At 41.7% G+C, this 19,831-nt stretch overlaps 2 protein-coding genes across 3 annotated transcripts in view; one reads left to right on the top strand and one right to left on the bottom strand.

The window, feature by feature from the left end:
* Positions 1 to 936: 936 nt before the first annotated feature.
* GPR65 (G protein-coupled receptor 65) lies at positions 937 to 9,666 on the bottom strand. Its single transcript, XM_037395813.1, has 2 exons — positions 9,583 to 9,666; positions 937 to 4,541 (listed from the first exon to the last, which is right to left on the bottom strand). Exon 2 carries the CDS (start codon positions 4,418 to 4,420, stop codon positions 3,380 to 3,382), a length of 1,041 nt encoding a protein of 346 aa, XP_037251710.1. The 5' UTR covers positions 4,421 to 4,541; positions 9,583 to 9,666; the 3' UTR covers positions 937 to 3,379.
* A 3,544-nt stretch (positions 9,667 to 13,210) lies between these two features.
* Positions 13,211 to 19,831, top strand: part of GALC (galactosylceramidase) — a 37,003-nt gene continuing 30,382 nt past the window's right edge. The window contains exons 1-4 of one of the 2 annotated variants that reach the window (XM_037394870.1): positions 13,211 to 13,449; positions 14,432 to 14,500; positions 17,067 to 17,130; positions 18,552 to 18,665. In XM_037394870.1, the coding sequence (XP_037250767.1) occupies positions 13,282 to 13,449; positions 14,432 to 14,500; positions 17,067 to 17,130; positions 18,552 to 18,665 (415 nt within the window). In that variant the 5' untranslated portion in view covers positions 13,211 to 13,281. The remainder of the gene's footprint in view (positions 13,450 to 14,431; positions 14,501 to 17,066; positions 17,131 to 18,551; positions 18,666 to 19,831) is intronic. The other variant, XM_037394869.1, reaches the window with a different exon arrangement.

The following is a 19,831-nucleotide window of genomic DNA, read 5'->3' as shown; positions in this document are numbered from 1 at the left end:
TTTTAAGTGGAATATTCAGTAACAATAATACAGTGTGTGGATTAGCGTCTGTGTGAAGACATTTACTTTTCACAACACCAGTTTTGTGTAGTGAAACATACCTCTCCTGTAATGCTGCAACTTTATAGAGAACATAGATGTTCACTTTCATATGGTAAATTTGGTCCAGCTGGGACAAACTAATTTGGAAAGACCATGAAAAAACATGTTAGTTTTCAGCTATGTAAGAATAATGAGGTAAATATACAAGTGATCGAAGTACAGGATGTCGTAATCTCTGCATCTGAAAGTTTCGTTGTTTCTCCAGAGGGCTGTGATTTGAACACCCAACCCGAGCACTTCAGAACAACCTAAGGGATTAGGTACCTACATTTTATTATTATAAAGTGACAGGACCCTGAACTTATCTGAGCTTTGTTGTGAAGGCCAGCCTACGGGCCAGCCATCGCCATTGTTTTCCTTTATGTTGCACTGCATCTTCAGCAATGCAGGGAGGTACTATAGGAAGTGATGCTATGAAAAACATACATGCATACCAATGTAAACTGGTCCAAGCTATGACTTTCACAAACGTTGGTGAAATATTAAAAGGTATGAAATCTCAGGGTCAAATTTTGTGGAAGTTAAGCTCTTTGCACGGAGTCAGGGCATGAGGTCAGATCCCAACCTTGCCTTCCTGACTCAGCTTCCCAGCTTGCCCTCAGACCTCCCCTGTCACTACGGATTTGTCTGGTGATCATGGAGCTGCTGGCCAACGCCGGTTAGCATCACAATATGTGTTCTGTGTGCCTTGCTGGTGTGCCACGGGACTGCCTGGCTTCTTGGTGAGGATGCTGCCCAGCCAGCCTGGCTGTCACCCCCAGCTCCTGCCTCCCCATCCCTTGCACAGCACTCGGCTCTCACTACTCCCTAACACACAAGGTAAATTTGACTCAGTTTTGTTGCTTAGTTTTCATTATTCTTTATTTGAAATAAATTAAAAGTCCAAAAGAATTAACTTTCTAACCTTTCTGGCATATGAAAGGTCTAGAAGTGAACCACTGAGTACTTTTTTTCCATGAAGTTACAGTGAAGCTTGGTTCTGCTTTTATTCCAGTGCTGTAGTGAAATTTCACATTCTGTAGCAAAATATATATATTAGCACAGGAAAAAAAATCTGTGGTGAAGTAACCTGCATGCTGCTTGCATATTTTTTCCTTTGTGATATATAAGAAGGTATTACAGAAAAAAACCCTACATCAAACCAAAGTCCAGCAAATGGAAACAAAGAAGGGAAGCGAAGATGCTTTCTTGGGGAGGATGGCAACAGCCAGAATCGTGACATGCACAGTTCATAGGATCACAGGATAATTCTGGTTGGAAAGGAGCTTAGGAAGTCTCTAGTCAACCTTCTGCTCACAGGAAGGTCAGCTATGTGGCCAAACCAGGTTGCTCAGGGTTTTGTTCAGCTGGGTCTTGAAAACCTGTCAGGATAGAGCATGCAGAACATCTTGGTGCAACCTGCTCTGCTGTTTGGCAGTCCTCATGGTTTGGAAGTTTTTCCTTATATCAACTCTGACCCTTCTTGCTTCAAGTCATGCACATGATTTCTTGTCCTGCTGCTACATGCTCTGGCGAGGAGCTTGGCTCCATCTTCTCAATCCCCTTCTTGCAGGTAGCGCAAGGCTGCCCTTAGGTCGCCCAAAGTCTTCTCTTCTCCTGGTTGAACAAGCCCAGCCTCCTCAGCCTCTCAAATTCCCCTCTCAGAATGTGAAATCAAAGTATAAATAGACATAAAGAGGAACTAATGAAAACAACAAAAGTGGCTTTTCGTAACGGAGATGTTCATAATTTACATGCTAAGGGATCTTCTCAGAAGAATTTCCATGTTGCTTGTGACCACTGTATGCTCCCCCTCTAAGTATACTGCCAGACCTAGAAGCAAGTGCTGGTCAAAAATCTTTCCACTACACAGACTTGCTAGAGGGGGATTTTTTTGGTGGTGGTGGTGAAAAAAATAATTTCCTAGGAAACTAGACAACCACCATACCCAAATATTCTTCCTGGCATGACAAAAGGGAAAAGTGGTGAGAGGATTAAAAAAAAAAAAAAAAAAAAAAAAAGACTTTCCGTGGTGTTTGAAGTCTTTTCAGAGTTTGGGTGCCCGCCGCTAGCAGCAAACCACACAGCCATTGCAGGGGCTGCGCAGGAGCTGGTCCCTGAATTAAGAGCTGTGCTTTTGATGCATGCTGTCTTCAACCCTTTCAAAATGTGTGTGCTTTTGTTGCCGTTCTTACCATTTGTTGGTACACACATGTTCTTTGCTTGTTTGTCAGTATTGCTTGCAGGTTCGTTGTTTGATATTTTTAAAACTGGCAGACTCAGAACCCTGGAACCTTCAGCCGAGGTTAAGTAAACGGATATAAACCTTCTTGCTCAATTGACTCTGCAAACGTAAGCACACTCCAGATTTCAGTCATAATAAGCAAAGTTAAAGGCTGGTCCTTTATGTTGTGGAGCTGTGAAACCTCACCTTTCAATCCTTCTCTTTCCTCCCTGCATCTATCAGGAAAAATTTCATCTGAGTTAAAGCACTGGTGGCTAGATTCCATTCTTTATAGAGTCTTGCAGTAATGAATCTTGCAACTACCTGAAACCCAATATTGATATTGTAACGAAACTGCATGATATGGTTATACATTAGAATGCTATTTTCAATGACAGCAAAAGCTGAAAAGCTTAAGAGCAGGCAAGTACCCGTCCACATGAGGTAAACAGTTTTAAGAAGTGGTTAATTGCCAGGGTATGCAGAAGGAGAACTCGAGTCATTACTGAAAAACAGGAACCATCATAGCAGCATAAATTACACCACAAAATTAGCGAGAAGATTTACCACCCTCCCTCTGCTCCTTTGTCAATCATTTGAATGATCTCTGTGTGTGTGTGTGTTTTATTCATCTCTATCACAGTACTGATTTTTTTTTTTTTTAAAAAAAAAAAACAACCCTTTTGGGACTCCTTCACAGCTAAGATTTAGGTTTCTACTAAAGCTTGAAAACAAATGACTAGGTTAAGAGGACTCCAGCTGAGCATGCCCAGCACCCAGGCTAGCCAGCAAGCTGTGACAGGGGCAGTGCTGTGGGGGATCCTCAGTCATTTTGTTGTGTGTCACGATCATCTTTGTTGGCTCTGTGTGTGTGTGTTGATGTATGTTTATCTACCACACCTGATTTAAAGATACATGTTGATAGTCCATTGAGTTCATTGATCCTGTGATAAGCTCTCAGTAGCTCCAGCTACTGGTTTCACTTAGATTAGTATCCGTGACTTTTGGGGTATTGTCTAGGTACAGACTGGGGAAGCATTTTTCTTTCTTTCTCCGTTAGGTTATCTGATTTTTCTATGAATGTGCTTGCTCAGTCTCTGTTTCACCTGAAGTTCTGTGGGTGATCAGCACACTGCTCTTTGTAGCAAAACTGCACAGAGCATGGTCTTTTGCTTGGTCTCCCTTCTGCTTTCGTAGGCACAAGCGACACCTGAGCAAATTCAGTATGTCTGTTCGTGCCGTTTCGCTCACGAAGCAGTAAAGAATGGGATCAGCAATGCAATTGAAACTTGTAAAGGCCTGTGTGACTCTGTAAACCTTATACATCAGCTGCAAAAGCTGTGGGTCAGTGCTGTAAGGTTCTTTAATGCTGCGAATAAGCAACATAACGTGATAAGGAGTGAAGCAAACAATGAAAGTAACTGTGATATTCAGAATAAGTTTTCTCACTTTTTTCTTTTCTTCGTCTAGTGTGGCTTGATTATATCTCACTACCTGGTAGATCTTGTGGTAGCAAAACACGATGATTATCAAAGGGACCAGGTACCCTGAACATATCCGGAATAAATTCATCCATGCCTGCCACCATTCTAGGGGGTATTTATCATAGCATAACGTGTGATTAGTGAAATTGCAAGGATCATTGAATACTTCGTTGTTCATCAATATGGCTGAATTCAAGATGCTTTCCAGAAGCCAAACAATTATGCTGACAATCAATGAAAATCTTCTTGTGCGCAAGTGCTGGAGCTTCAAGGGGTGAACTAATGCCAGGTACCTGTCAACAGAGATGCAAGCAAGGAACGCAGTGCTGGTGTAGAAATTCATATACATAAGGAAGGCAGAAATCTGACAAAGCAAGGCAGAGAGCCTCCAGTTATCTCCATTCCAGGCATAATCGATCCATAGGGGCAGAATCAGAGAGTACAAAAGGTCAGCTAGGGACAGGCTGAAGATGTAGACTGCTAACTCATTCTTTTTCCTCACCTGAATGCAAGATGCATACAGGGATATGCAGTTGATGGGAATACTGATCATCATCACAATGCTGTACACACTTGGAAACAAATACTTGTCCAGGGTGTGATCATCATGGCACTTAGCAGTGTTGTTCATCGTTCACCCTGAGTAGTATCTTCCAGCTAATTCCAGCCTGGATGCAGTAAAAAATCCTCTGTACTCTGATGTGTGGTCATCTGTTAGTTCTTCAGGACAGGGTTGGTGAGGTTCCAGCCTTCTGTTACCAAAAAGGAAAAAAGTCAGCTATAACAACATTTTGTTCTTTATTTTTTTTAAATTGTTTTAAAGAACATTTATAAATGTTCTTTAAAGAAGAACATTTTTTATGTTCTTCTTGGTGCATGTCTGGGGTTTTTTTGTTTTTTTGGTTTTTTTTTTAGAAGAAAGAAACTATGTTTCTCGGAGATCAAAGGTTTTAAACACTCCCAGAGTTAGAAGTGCATAGGAAGAGGAACCCAAATGCCTGAGGAGGTCAAGGTCAGTTAGATGCACAGCAAGAGCAGGATGAATAGTTAAGAGACTTTCATAGGGCTAGGGTCCTGCAATCCCAGTTCTCCCCTGTGGGAGAGCCGAATGAGGTCACAGAGTGCACCACAAATAACAGAAGTGCGCTTTTTATTATTCTGGTGAGCAGAATAGGGTTTTGGCCATATGAATATGGCAGATTTCTTATCCCAAATAACCTCCTCCCCTCTAAGTCAGTGGAGACACAAGGCTAGTAAGACAGTGATTCAGGTACCACTAGATGTTGGGATCTGCTCAGAAGAGGAGAAATGTGGTTGGTAGATCTCCCTGTAGTGAATTACTCTCTTGTTGCATTCTCACACTTCCGTGCTTCCCTTCCGCTTCTTTGTATGCAAGCCCCCAAGAACTTCCCATCAACTGTGCCATTCCAGCAAAGCTTGCTGTATGTCCCAGGCACTCTCATGAGTCAGGCTCGTGTGAGGTGGTGACTCTGGGAGTACAATTTTTCATTTACACTTCTTTCCTCTAAGCATTACAGTTGCTGTGCATGAGTTTATAAAGTCATTAGCAATGAAGCTTATCTTAGGCACTATCAGGGCTGTAGGTGTCAACAGCTTCAACATGAAAATACCAGTAAAATGGCAGCCCTGACTAAAGCAGTGGGACTGGAGGAGTCACATGCATGAGCCTTAGAAGCACTCAGGAGAGATGACCTTTTAAGCCTGTACAGCCTTAGCTATGAGACAGCTGGTAGTCACTGATTATATCACAGCTCTAACGCTTGGTAATTCACTTCTCCAAAGATCTAATTGTTAACTTCAGGAGATGCGAGAATAGGGAATATTCATTGTCGTCCAGTTCTACTGCCAAATACACTCACTGCTTCAGAGACTGTCTGCGACAACTCATCTGTGGTTTGAGCCCAGACTGCCGAGGAGGTGAAGAGGTTGTAGAACGATAAGTCTGCAAGATAACACCATCTACAACTGTTCCCACATAGGGAACAGCTTAAACTGAAGACAACTTGGGTGCAGGGAATTTCCCTTGTGGTAGGCAAACTCATTCTGCCTTTTAGGGGTTTGATGCGTGCATGCGTATAGGTTTGTGGGTTTACCAGAGAAACCCAAGTAAGTTTGTTTCTTTTCCATAAAAAAATGCAACCTTAATGCATATTCAGAAAAAAAAAGGAACAATGACAAAAGTAGTCAGAAAGTGCATATTTAATTTTACAAGCCACTGCTTTATTTGAAGTTAGCTAACTTTTCAGTTAGAGCTAAATTCATTCACAGGTTTGAAAGACAAGGAAAATTCTTGAGAAGGACTTGCCAATTTGATCCACTGAGCAGTTTGACTTACATGATGAATAAACAAAAACCTGCAGTGTCTGTATTTAAGAAAAACATAGGATGTCAGCTTTTCAGTGTGGTTTAATAAAACCACACAGTAAATAGGGCATTGTGAGCTTAGCAGTATAGACAGATACCACAAATTAAAAATCTTGCTCTAGAAATTGGACCCAGGGTTTTGCTGACCTACTTCTCACCAAAAGCAAAGTAAACATACGCAGACTGACCAGACAAGGAAAAGATAAAATACCTACCTCTTCCTCTAATGACATTTTAGCAACTTTTTTCCTATGACAGGTCTCTTCATGTCTAACAGGGAAACGTGCCCTTTCAGAAGCATGTGTGTAATGTAGCAAGTGTATGAGGCAATGTTTACTAGTCGCGTGACTGAGAAACTGGAATTCCTTCTTCCTCCCCCACAAACTCTTTTTCCATTGTTATTTGACTTGTATTACAGACTCATCATCCTTATAAGCTCCTGACTTGTCTCCATGCTAGTCACAACAGCTCCTCTCATAGTTACTTTTATCAGATCTTTCACATGTACTCACAGACCAACATGCCAATTTCTTCATACCACCCACCTTTCTTTCTTCAGCTTTCTCTCTTTAGCTGTTTATAAATGTTTTGCTCTGTTGATCTCGCTGATCATAAGGTAAAACACTTGACCTTGTACTGCCCTTGTCTGAATAGACTGCATGTTCTCTGGGGCAAGACCTTGCTTTGTTCTTCTGCCATCTGCCTTAAAGAACTAACACCTTAAGATAAAACTGGGTAATGTCAGGCTGGGACACTGAAGATGGGATTCAAAGATGAGTTGAGACCACACAACATTTGCCACCTCAGCAATTTTTTTCTGTCCTTCATGTTCACGGGTCACCGTACACTGTGGTTTTATTTTTAACCAGTATCATCAATAGCTTCTATGAACAAAGCCCTGGAGGCTGTCTAAAATTCCCCAGGTGATCCACGTCCCAGCTTTGATGGCACAATGATGCTACTTATACAAGGGCATGCTTCCAAAGAGGATAACAACAAGAAGTGTGTCATTCCGGCATGTACTGATGACCTGTCTTGAAGTGTGTCAAAGAGCCAGCAAATGAACTATGCCACAACGTGTGCTGCAGTTCCTCGCACAGAAGCGTAAAAGCAGAAAGCACTGTTTTGGCCCCAATATAACATGCTTCATTACAGTCCCATTCATTACCTGGGGACATATCTCAGGGGAAATGGTCCCTTCCTTGCTTCATTTTTTTTTTTCTGATAATTAGGACTATGGAATGCAAAATGATTTGCCTTACCTGAATGCATGATCTGAAGCATTCCCAGGTTTTCTCTCAGCTACTGAGCGTACTGCTGCTTTTACCCAGGAGGATGGTTTTGGTTTACAGCTAACATAAAAAAGTGTTTCATAATTTTCCCCACTGATTGTTATTTTTTTCTAAAAAAACTCTCGAGGAATTTCTGTTTAACAATATAGTCTATTCACTTGACTTTCATGGTCCAGACCCACTGTGACTAATTTTGTAGACTTGTGACTTATTTTATAGACTTCTTTTGGTATCAGATATATTTCAAATGAAAAAAAAAAAAAACAACTCAACAGTAATATTTTCTTTTAGCCACATCATTCAATTATTATCATTGTCCCTGTCTCTTTCATTTTGCTACAGAAAACCTGCTGTACAAGAACTTTGCAAGAAGTCAGTCAGACATAAAATTTAGAGAAACTGATTAGCAAATGCTACGCTTCAAGTTATGTATGCAAACAAGCCTGTAAAGGAACCTTCAAAAGTTTCTGAAGGAAAGTATCCATTAGAAACTGGTTTTGTATTGATGTATTCCTACTGTATCTTTTTCAGATTCAAAACTAGCTTTATGTTGTCTCTCAATTTATGACATTTTTAAAGCAACAAAGTAAGTGTAAAGTCATGCTTTCATAAGCAAAAATACAACATGATATTCCACACTCTTATCCCTAAAAACTATCTAAGGGAAGAACAAGAGTTTTCTATTTTCCATATAAATGAATGCTACTAGAGTTTGGGAAATTAGGAAAACTAAAGAAGACTGTAAGGATTTTGTTATTAACAGAAAAATTTAGTTGCTAATTAAAAAATATATTATTATTACTACTCTTCCATTAGCTAATAAACACTAGTTTAATTCTGGAAACATCTGCAACTGATACGTTTCACCCTTTATTTCAAACTCAAGGTCATAAAAAGGCAAGTTGCTGTAAACAATTTTCATTATAATGTGGTAAGTTTTTACAAATACTTTGCTTTTTAAGTTAAGTTTCAGGGGAAGAAATGTTGTGCGAGCTAGTGCAGTAGCTGCTACACTGGTCCTATTCTGTATCAGCCATAAGATGGAAGGACAGATGGTTTTCTTGGTTTCTTTTCTCTCTCAAGGCAATTTCAATGAAGTAGATTGCTCTGTGTTCTTAAAGTAACTTATAATGCCTGGTTGATTTCCTCAAGCACAAGGACCTTCCATAGCTGGGATCATTTTTCTGATGAGCAGATCTCAAAACTTAATTCTGAAAAACTTCACAGTTTAGGAGAGTCAAAATATGCCTTTCAGTAACATGGACGTTTTTACCTAAAGAGCATTTTTCCTCATGCAACACTAAATTTCACTCCAATGTCTCTGGAAGACTTTGTACTCGCAACACTAAATTTCACTCCAATGTCTCCGGAAGACTTTGTACTCTCAAACAGGTCAAAAAGACCTCTGTCTTTTTAGCTTTGAGATACACTTTATGGACTGTTTCATACAGCATAAAAATTTTGTTGACATGAGAAAATAGAAAAAAAAAGATGCTATGTTTTTCTGGTTGTAGGCCACGCAAGAAAGTATTATTTTGCTATATCTTTATGTACATCATGTTTTCTCTACGCACACAGAAAGATGCTGTACAAGATATTTTAATGTACATGATACTTTGTATTCTAAAAAGCTACTTTTAGGACAACATTTTTCTGCTGAATTAAGCATTGTGTATAGTCATATAAATAGCGCTGAGTACCTTGTTAGTGCCATAAAATATTAAAGAACAGTAATAGAAGAGCTACTGGAACCCCCTGTGAGGCCTGAGGCATTTTTCTGCAGTGAAGACAGGACAGCTCAGAATCCTGAAAACTCACCCCCAAATCCTGTTCTTCTCCATCCGCCCCCTTTTCCTATGCAAGATGTATTTTGATCATGGCAATTCCATTACAATAAATCAACCCGGCATGTTTTTCCTAATTCAATCTTTCAATGTCATTTGCCCTTTTGCCTCACATTTCACTTGTGCTGGGAGGGAAATATTCCTTCTCCCAAAGCAAGCTTTTCCAGCCCCTTTTATACCCTTTCTTTTTGTTGTATGATGTGAGCATCACATTAAGAGAGAGCCAGGCTGAAATCTGTACCAATCTGACTCCTCGGATTTTGAACGCTTACCTAGGCAGCCATGTGTCCCCACATTGCAGTTTCGCTGTGATGCCATCGGTAATGTAACGCGTGTCTGCTTCTGAGAAGAAAAACTGTTCCATCAGATAAAGCAACAGGAAGCTGCCCTTGATTACACCAATGAGGCAACAGCTCACACTTCTCTCAATTTTTTTTGACCTTTTTTTTTTTTTTTAAATGACTTGTTAATCTAAACTTGCCCATGGGAAAAAAGGCAGTTGTGTAGAAGTACGCACAAAGAATGGTACCAACCTTGGTAAATCTAGGAATCTCTTTCGTAAGTTTATGAACTTTTATTGAAAATATTGCCTAATATGGAGCACATTACAAACCTCTTATCTAGGACACAATGCATTTTGCAGACAAACCACTCCACAGAAGTAAAAGACTATGGAGTGTTTATGTATTTTTTTTTGTGTTTACTTATATATGTTCAAAACATACACTTGTTTTTTTTTTTTTCTGACTGAAGGACTTGTCACTTGCCTTTCCTAACAATCACGTAATCAAGTAAGAATCCACCAAAGAAGAGCCCATAAAAATATATCACAATGACTTTAGGAGTTTGTGCAGAAATAATTCATTATTTTCAGAATCTGTATTACTGTTTTTTCCCATTTGCCTACTGAAGGGAGGAAGTTTGTGAACAGATAACAGAATTTTATGCACTGCAACAAGCTGCAATTGATATATTTTTATATAAACTGAATCTGAGGTTAGATGCAGCTTTCAAAGGGGTGATTCTTTTAACAGATAATTCTCTTCAGTTAGACAGGTGGAAAGTTGTTACAAGAGGATAGTTTCTCTTTTCCCACTGTGATCAGAACAATTTATTATGTGCTCTGATTTTTTTATTAAATTCTGTTTGCAATGATTCAATTCTGCTTCTAAGAAAATGGGTACAATTTCACTTTAAATGTACATCTATTGGGCAACACAAAAACTGGCCTGTTTGCTGTTTCAGAAGCTAAGGAGAAATGAAACAGATGAGCAAATTTAAAAGCTCTGAAATAGGACATACTGACTTCCTTGATAACGACATCAAGCAGCTCTATAAGATTTAACCACTGGATGCAGAGATTTGGTTCCTTCTTTTTTTTCCAGCCAGAGCACGACCTTTTCATCCACAGTTTTACTACTGATGTGGTTGTTATATGAAGCCTAAAATTAACTCTGTACTTAGGGTCATTTTTGAACTGGTGTCATAGCCCTCTCCAGTTTGGTGAAAGGGAGGCTTTCTAACCATTTGGTGAGATTAGTTTCTAAAACGAATTTCAGTCAAACCTTTATTTTCACTGAGGGAAAAGTCATTAAGACCTGTTTTAGCACTTTTCACGTGCTCTTTCTTGGTACCTACTGGTGAGCTGGCTCTGTTCTGTTGAGGGTTCCTATACTTAAAAAGCAGTTCTTACCAGTATTAGAAATAGACAAACATAGTTGATACATTTCTGCAGTCCTTCATGCTAAAAATCGATAGTGGGACTGAAAGATCAAAGGAAGCAAGATGGGGGATGATGCATTCTATACATTCTGGAAGTAAAACTATACACAAAAAGAAAATCTTGACTGTGTCCTTATGGAACAGTTTAATTTCTGATGCAAGCAGCACAGTTTTCCAGGTGGGTTTTTTATTATTATTATTTTGAGATCTGGACATACGTAGTATTTCAAATCAGTCATCTTGGAACAAGAGGTGCTCTTTGGGTTGGCTGGCTGAGATTAAAGTACTATTAAGAGTGGAAAACTATCTTATCTACAAAAGAAGCAATGATTAGGTCCTCAATAATTTTATTGGTTATGTTTAGGGTTACAAAGAGTCCAGATCATACATTCTTGGGTCATGGACATAAGTCCAAAGAAAAAAAAAAAGGCAAATCGCAAGGTTGAGATTCCTAATGCAGAATAAAAGTCCTCAGAACCCCACCAAAATATCCTCTTCTTTCCACCAAAACATTCTAAGAATGTTTTTCTATACCAGCTGAACACAGGAGGCACTCAGCACATCATAGGGTGGAAACAGAGTTTTGAAAGCTGGTACTTTTTGGCTCCTATGAGTAAGAGACTGAATTCCACAGCTGAAGCCTTCTACCTGGAATAAACTAATGCATTAACATAAGAAATTATCAAAATTAACCAATTAATAATACATGAAGGTTTTGCAAACCTTCCAGGTATACAGTCTGCTGGAATGAATCTGAATTAGGACTGTGAGCATAATTCTACCTCTGCCACTGACTCATTGTAGCCTTGAGGAAGTCACTCTGTCCTGCATGTAATAATGACATTGTATAGCTCACTTGGGTGTGAGCAGGTTCATTAGTTAATGCTTGATATTGCTGTAAAGTGCAAAATGTTTTGTGTTTGGTATTGTTATTAAAAAAGACATAAACAGGAAACGTTAGTCAGGTATTGTCATCACTGAGACATTAGATCCCTCAATGACCTGGGCAAGACAGGCAGTGGCTCGAATAACAGCATTCTTTATGGACAGAAATGCACAAAACCTGGGCTTTTCCACAGCTCTAACACACTGCCTGCATGATGTCCACCACTGCATTTTGAGGTGCCTCGCTCCTCCTTTAAGCACACAGAGCATTGCCTCTGTAGAACACTGAGGTCAGCAGGCAGACAGTTCCCCTTTAAAGATTTTTATAGGGTATCCAATTTGATTCCTAATCTCTTGATTACTTTTGAGCTGAATGCTTTCATGTGCTGGAGTCTGAGGAGCACCTATCCTCACAGAAACCTTTACTGCATGGCCCAGCACCATCTCAGCTGGTCATGTTTTATGCAGCCGCCTGGCAGCGTGCCCCATGAAGGCTGTCAAACAGAAAGGCTCCTTCAGCCCTGCTAGCGTTGCAGGTCAAAATCCACTTTTAGGATCCCTCTCTGGGGTCCTGCTGACGCAGCTGTGGATCTAACTGGAGCCAACCGTGATCCCCAGGGAAGCCTGCGAGGGAGGCTGCTGTCACCCCTCTCCTTGGCAGGGCCTCTCTGGGCCTGGCCCTGTGCTGCAGGGCCACTCCCTGCCTGTTCCTGTACAGGCGATCAAAGGTCTTTCTCACAGCAACGGGCTCGAGTTTTCTCCTCCAAAGTGCCCATTTTTGCCTGTTTTCCAAGTGATTTGGAGACAGCTGGAGAGCGGACCAAAACCAGGGAAATGGCTGGTGGGTGCTGGCAAGGGCCTGGCAGTTACGAGATTCATAGTGAGAGATTCCCTGCGTTCCTCTCCCAGGAAAACTGCTGTGCCTTGCCACAGACCCCGGAAAAAAAGGTTTGTTTGGCGTAGCTCTTGCCCGCTCACGCTGCGCTAACACTTGCCTCGGTGTTCGCAGGAAAACCCTGCCCAGCCGTGACGCCCACACCCCGCCTCCCCTCGCAGCCAGCCACCTTTCCAACACTCAAGATGGCTCCGCAATAGCTTCACTCGCCGTTCAAGTGCCCAATTCCAGCATGGCGGTACGCTTCCCACCAACCGGAACTTGCCTTGCCCTTTCTCAAAATGGCAACCACTAACTTCATCCCGGGCGTGGGTAAGAGCTGCATGGCTTTCCCGTTACCAAAATGGCGGCGAGGGGCGCTCACGCCCCGCCCCTAGGTGGCTACCAGGTGGTGCGGTCACGTGAGGCGCGGCGGCGGGCGGCGGCGCGGTGCAGCAGGGAGGCTGTCGGCGGAGCGGAGCGGAGCGGGATGGGGAGCGCGGCTTTGCTGTGGGGCTGGCTTCTCCTTGGCTGCAGCTGTGCGCCGGGCCCCCCCGGGATCGATGCTGCTGCGCTCTTGACGGCTACCTACGTGCTGGATGATGCCGGCGGGCTGGGCAGGACGTTTGATGGGATCGGGGCTGTCAGCGGCGGCGGGGTGAGCGACGCTGGAGGGCGTGGGGGCATGAGCGCCGGAGGGGGGTCTCCGAGGGGAGCCGTGAGGGCTGGGGGGCGTCTCTGAGGGGAGCCGTGAGGGCTGGGAGGTGTGTGTCTCCCAGGGGAGCCCTGAGGGTTGGTGGGGTGTCTCCTAGGGAGGCCTGAGGGCTGGGAGGGGATTTCCGAGGAAAGCTGTGAGGGCTGGGGGGGTCTCTGAGGGGAGCCGTGAGGGGGAAGGCGGGATGTGTGAGTGGGGCCTTGAGGGGGGCTCCTGGGGGCCCCGAGGGGCGCTGTGTGGGCAGTGGTCCCGGCAGCTTCGTGCCTGCCCTGCGGCCACCTGCGCTGTGGCTCCTGCTCATCAGGCTGCTTGGGGTGCTGAGGGTCGGCCAGGGCCTTGGTGCTGTTGGAGGAGAGCCGAGCCAGGGTGGTTTTTTTCAGTAGAGGGTCTTCCTAGCGACTTGTCCCTGTGAGTTTTAAAATGTGAGACGAACCAACAGCTGGTTGTATGCTTTCCTGGGGTCCAGCCAGCGGAGCCGTGAGATCCTGCAAGTTCTTACCCACTGCAGGACCTGCTGTGCTGCTTGCCTTGCCCTCCTGCCTGTGCACCCCGTGAGCTCCCGTTGCCTTTGGTGTACGGTGAGCCAAAGCAGGGGGGTTCAAGCAGAGTGGGACAAACGGTGCTGGGAGGGAGTTGCATTTTCCTTATTATAAGTCTGTGAGATCTTTTTGTTTCTCTGTTCTTTGGACTCTCTTTCAGTAAATTGCAGGTAACTGGAGTACAAGGCAGATGCAATTTATGAAACCAGGAAGGTACAATTGCAGGGTTAGAAAAGACTTTTTGTAGGGCCTTAGCTGAGATCCTGGTGATATTATTATTTTTGTATGTTTATTAGCTATGTGAAAGTCCTAGATTGACAAACTGGGATGTACTTATATGTTTGAAAGTTAGGTGTTCATATTTTAATATTTTCTTTCCATTTTAGGCCACATCTAGACTCCTGGTGAACTACCAAGAACCTTATCGCTCCCAGATTTTAGATTATCTGTTCAAGGTAAAGTTGGTTTCACTGCTAAAATAATGTCTAATTTCACACAGAATTTCTTGTGTGATCTTGGAACTCCTGTAGTATATTCAGTACTATTTGTAATAAGGCAAAATCCCATCATTTAAAGTGTCAACTTTAATGTTGATTTTTATCAGAACCTTGAAGTATAAGCTGTTGTTTTTGACAGCCTGCATGTTGTTCAGGAGCCTGTTACCCACAGGATGCTTCAGGCTTGGGGCAGAGTGGCTGGAAAGCTGCCCGGTGGGAAAGCACCTGGAGGTGGCTGGCTGACAGCCAGCTGAATATGAGCTGGCAGTGTGACCGGGTGGCCCAGGAGGCCAGCAGCGCCCTGGCTGGTGTCCCACACGGCGTGGCCAGCGGGGCCGGGGCAGTGCCTGTCCCCCTGCGCTCGGCACGGGTGAGGCCGCCCCTCGAGCCCTGGGCTCAGCTCTGGGCCCCTCACGGCCAGAGGGACACTGAGGGGCTGGAGCGTGTCCAGAGCCGGGCGGGGGCTGGGGGGGCTCAGCCTGGAGAGGAGGGGGCTGGGGGGGCCTGGTCGCTCCCTGCAGCTGCCTGACAGGGGCTGTGGGCAGGGGGGGTCGGTCTCTGCTCCCAGGGAACAAGTGACAGGACCAGAGTAAACAGCCTCCAGCTGCCCCAGGGGAGGTTTAGATCAGATATGAGGAACAACTCCTTCACAGGAAGGGTGGTCAAGCACTGGAACAGGCTGCCCAGGGAGTTGTTCAAAAAAACTTGTAGCTGGGGTGCTTGGGGACATGGTTTAGGGGTGGGCTTGGCAGTGCTAGGTTAACAGTTGGTCTTGATGATTTTAAAGGTCTTCTCCAACCAAAATGGTTCTATGCTTCCTCAGATTATTATGAAAATCTCTTTTATGTTTTCACAATATGTTTTAAAAAATGTTTTCAACATATTTGACCATCCCTGTGGGCTTAATGAGGATTGAATAATTTTTGTGTCTAAAGTGGGAGGTTTAGTTGTTCATAGTGATTGCAGGAAGTAGGTCTTTGAGACAGTTTTGAATTTTTTGGAATACAGATAGATTCACATAATATGAAAACAGCTGTGCAAACTGCATCATTTCAGCAGCATATCTATTCCAGATTAGTCTACTAGTTCCAAGTGTAAGTGCAGTTACGCTAGAAGGTGTGTGAACATTACTGGTTTGTAAGTGGCTCTAGTTTAGCAAGTGTGACCTGTGGAGTTACCCAACTTAATATATGGTAAGATTATTGTGCTGGACAGTAATAATTTGCTTTGCTTTTAGCACTGTAAATTACTCTGCTGGAAGAGGATGTCATGTCACTTTCAAGCAGTGTAATCCAGATGGCTGGAGGGGAATAGTTTACTATGTAGTTTAAGGAATTGGTTTTAAAGTGTAGAGTAAGGCATATAACGTGTGACTGGGGAATCAAAACCTATGGATTTTGGATACTGAAACTGTGTTTTACAAATATGAGTTTTCTGAAGGAATCAGTAGGTATGTGGTAAAAGAATCTAGCCAAGAGACTGTGATTTTCAAAGATTTTTTTACATGTTCTTTCACCAAAACTGCTTAAGCTGTCATGAGATGCCTGTGGAGGGGTATACCTTGCCTCACTCTCCTTGTCTTTTAGTGTCAGTCAACTTTCATGATGGAAATGGGAGAGCAAATGTGCTAGAGGTTTAAAATCAGAAATGTCAGGAAGAGAAATGGTGAATTGGGAATACTTGCTTCTTATTTAAAAACAAATAAAACCTGCAAAACTTGTAAGCCAAGCAAACTATTGTCTGTGCAGCATATTTTTTAATCAAACTGCATTCTTACATCTTAGACCTTTTTTTTTTGATACCAAAATTGTACTTAGGTAATTCCATGGAGGGGGCCAGCTCATTAGCGGTTATTAAAATAATGAGTAGTTGTAACTTCTAGCTTGAGTAACTTGTAAGCCACTAATGACTGCAAGAACAGACTAGGAGTAGGATCCACTTGTATGAGCTTGAATTTTATATTCTGCTCCACCAGTCAGATACCAGGGAAAAAGGGTAGTGGACTAGGTGGCCATTTGTTTTCCAGTATGGTAGTTCTTTCTTGCTTTTCCGCCTGTAGTTAGCAGTTTATTAGTTAGCAGACCTGTATGTATGCTCTTTCACATAAGCAGTGTAACCCTTTACACCAAAGAATAAATTATTTATGGAAATAGTAAGTTCAATAATTTGATTTTAAAAGAAAATCCACTTGACTTGTAATAACATTGAAAATACTGTTGTATTGCTCATGTAGCCCATGTTCTAACTAAGAGTGCTTCAGTATTTTCTTGAGCATAACCAATTTGGAATCTGCACAGCTGGGGAGAAATGTGGTTAATGGTGCAAAAGCTGGTGAAACTGACTAAAGATAAGTGTGAGTTATCTCACTCAATTTCCTTTTTGAAGCAGACTTGTACAATTTCTATAATGGGTGTCTAAAAAAAAAAAGTATTGAATTTTTAGCATCCTCAAAATTGTACACGTACTGCATTCTTCTTGTTAACAGCAGGATTCTGTTTGTTTTTCTGTCTCTCTTTTTTTCTAGCCAAATTTTGGTGCTTCTTTACATATCCTCAAAGTAGAGATTGGAGGTGATGGACAATCAACAGGTATGGATTTTGTGAGCAGGGTTTAACTACTTGTTGCAGTGATGCCCTGTGTAACATGTCCTACATGTCCTTTAGCTGAGGCTTGGAGATGCATTCTGTAGTTGTCCTGAAGTTGCAGAAAAACATTAACAATGTCTGTTGACTTGTAGAAGAGAAATTTATACTTAATGTTCTCTAGAGACAGTTCTCACTATCATATGGTTGATAGGTTGCATTCTAGAGAAAGTGTTTTCTTCCCCCCCCCCCCCCCCCCCCCCCCCGTCCAGATTAAGACATCTCTAGTAGCTTTCTGAATTGCAGTGCATTTCTCAAACACCGGTTTTGCAAAACTTGTGTAGGACTAGGTGGTTATGTCTTAAAAGCATGAAAATGCCAAAGACAGCAGGTCAGAAGCAATTATGTTCCTTTGGTTTAGTCAACTGCTACATTTGACTGGAGTGGTGGTGTCTGTAGGCACTGTTTTTTCTTGCCTGGCCACAATTGAAAATGTCTTTGTGTAATTTGCCTAGTTAGGTGTTAGTAAGATAAAAAGTTATCAGTCCTATTTTCTGTAATGAAATGTGCTGTTTCAGCAGTCTTCATTTAAAAAAAAAAGTCTCATCAGAAGAGATGTCTGGAACAATTAAGCATATAGTTTAGTGTAAGTAATTGTTGCAGCTGCATGCACAAATTATTAATTGGCTTTTGTGTGTAGTGACTTCCCATGCAACACTGATTCTTTTCCACCTTTCTGGTTTGTTTACCTTTGCCTGAGGGAATTCAGTGCCATAGCCTTCAGTTTCAGAGACGCTTCCTGCAAGTCATGGAACACCATCGAAATTATAAACTAGATCTTTTACTATTAAAAAAAAAAATATATCTTTCCTGTCACTGGAAAACTTCATGGCAGTTCCTTTCTTTTTTCTCCCTGGACTTGCCTTGCACAGAAGAGACAAACTATTACCTTCTTTTGTTTGCTTTTTGGTTTAGATATAACTTGCTTCTACAAGTGTGGTGGTTTTTTTGTTGTTGTTTTTTTTTTTTGTTCTTCCCCGCCCCCTCCAGATCTTAATGCTGTAACTTTCCTAGTGGTTTTTGGGACCAAGATAATCATGAATATAGCTTCAGTATTACCATAGCTAGGGATAGAAAATGACCAGTAGCTAATCACATTCTGATGTTAAAAGCAGGCATAGTTCCTTAAAAATAAAAATCACTAAATTAGTGCTAAGTTAATACGCTAAGAACGAAGGGTGGCAAGTCTTGCATGTTCCCTCCTGCTGCTCATTTTGCTTTAAAATACATACGTACCAAAGAACGTGAACCATGTTGGAGGTATGTGCTTGCATACTATGGCAGTGAGCAATACAGAAAACTTTAGAATGTGTAACAGCTTATGACACAGAAGATAATTGTGAGCTATCTGTCTCTTTCCTTCCTAGATGGTACTGAACCCTCCCATATGCACTATGAAAATGACGAGAACTACTTCCGGGGCTATGAATGGTGGCTGATGAAAGAAGCTAAAAAGAGGAACCCCAAAATTAAACTGATTGGTAAATTGCTGCAAGCATTAGGATTTATATGCTTTTTCCCCCCTTAACTAAAGTGCATTTCTTACCCTTAATTAGCATATTATTTTCAATAGGCAAATGTTTTGATGTTGCAGTAGACAAACTAGAATGTCTAATATTTGGTAATGTTGCCTTGATGCTTCACTTAAACTTACTGTGTTTTCCTTTGTTACTTTCTTTTATTGTGCTATAACATAGGATAAGAAATGACTCTAATAATTTGTTTGTATCAAGTAAAATTAATGCTTAAGCTCTATCACAGCAATGAATTTGATTTATCATGAGAGCTGAATTTTTGAACAACAGAATAAAAAAATCGGGGAGATAAAGTGAAATTACAGGAAGTGTAGATCTGTGAACCTTATACATGCTAAATTCAATGATGTGTTCTTACTACAAACCCATCAGCCCTTCCCCACTATGGTGGTTCTTGTCTTCTGATTTGTCTAACGTATGTAGTTGTGTTATAAGAGGACTTTCCTGTCTCCCTGTTTTGATTGTGGGTTGTGTGTGTGTTGTGACAGTACAAATGTGGAAGCCTAAACTTTAACTGAAGCACTTCACAAAATTTATGTCACATGAAACAAGAAATCTATTGATTGAAGTTTCTAATCCCATCCTCTTCCTGGGATTAGGCTGGGTGGATTTGCTGGTCAGGTTCTTAGACAGGCACTGTGACAAGGAGTAATCTATGACTAATTGTGGTTATTAATAAACCTTCCTCTTCCCTCAGATCAAGCTCTCAACAAAGGAAAGAGGGTTTGCCTTTGAATTAGCTCACGGTATCTTATACAATGCCAGCTGAAAATTTAGCAGAATCTGGTTAGGTTAATTTCTTGTTCTCATTTAAAAGACCCAGTAAACAGCTCAGACGCGGAAATGCTTTCTCATGATCCTAGTCTTTCTTCCTCTATTATGATGAGATCATCACTTCTTCTGAAATTAATATTCAGGAGATTAACAATTTTTGGTGTTCAGTATTGATCCTTTGTCTATAAATCTGTGACTTTTTATCCTAAAATCTTTGAAATTTTAGATTTTTTAGAGCTAATTCCACACAATTGGAAGATTGTACATAGTCAGTTGTATTCTAGTAATGAAGGCTTTCTAGCTTAAAAAAAGGGAAGCTATTAATATATTTGATCACA

This window comes from Falco rusticolus, chromosome 7 (assembly GCF_015220075.1).
Source record: "Falco rusticolus isolate bFalRus1 chromosome 7, bFalRus1.pri, whole genome shotgun sequence".
Taxonomy (NCBI): Eukaryota; Metazoa; Chordata; class Aves; order Falconiformes; family Falconidae; genus Falco; species Falco rusticolus.
The sequence above is the reverse complement of the archived record's forward strand: the minus strand, read 5'-3'. Positions and strand labels throughout refer to the sequence as shown.

Excerpts from the sequence above, each read along its gene's own strand:
- GPR65 (XM_037395813.1), bottom strand. The coding sequence starts at position 4,420 with ATGAACAACACTGCTAAGTGCCATGATGATCACACCCTGGACAAGTAT.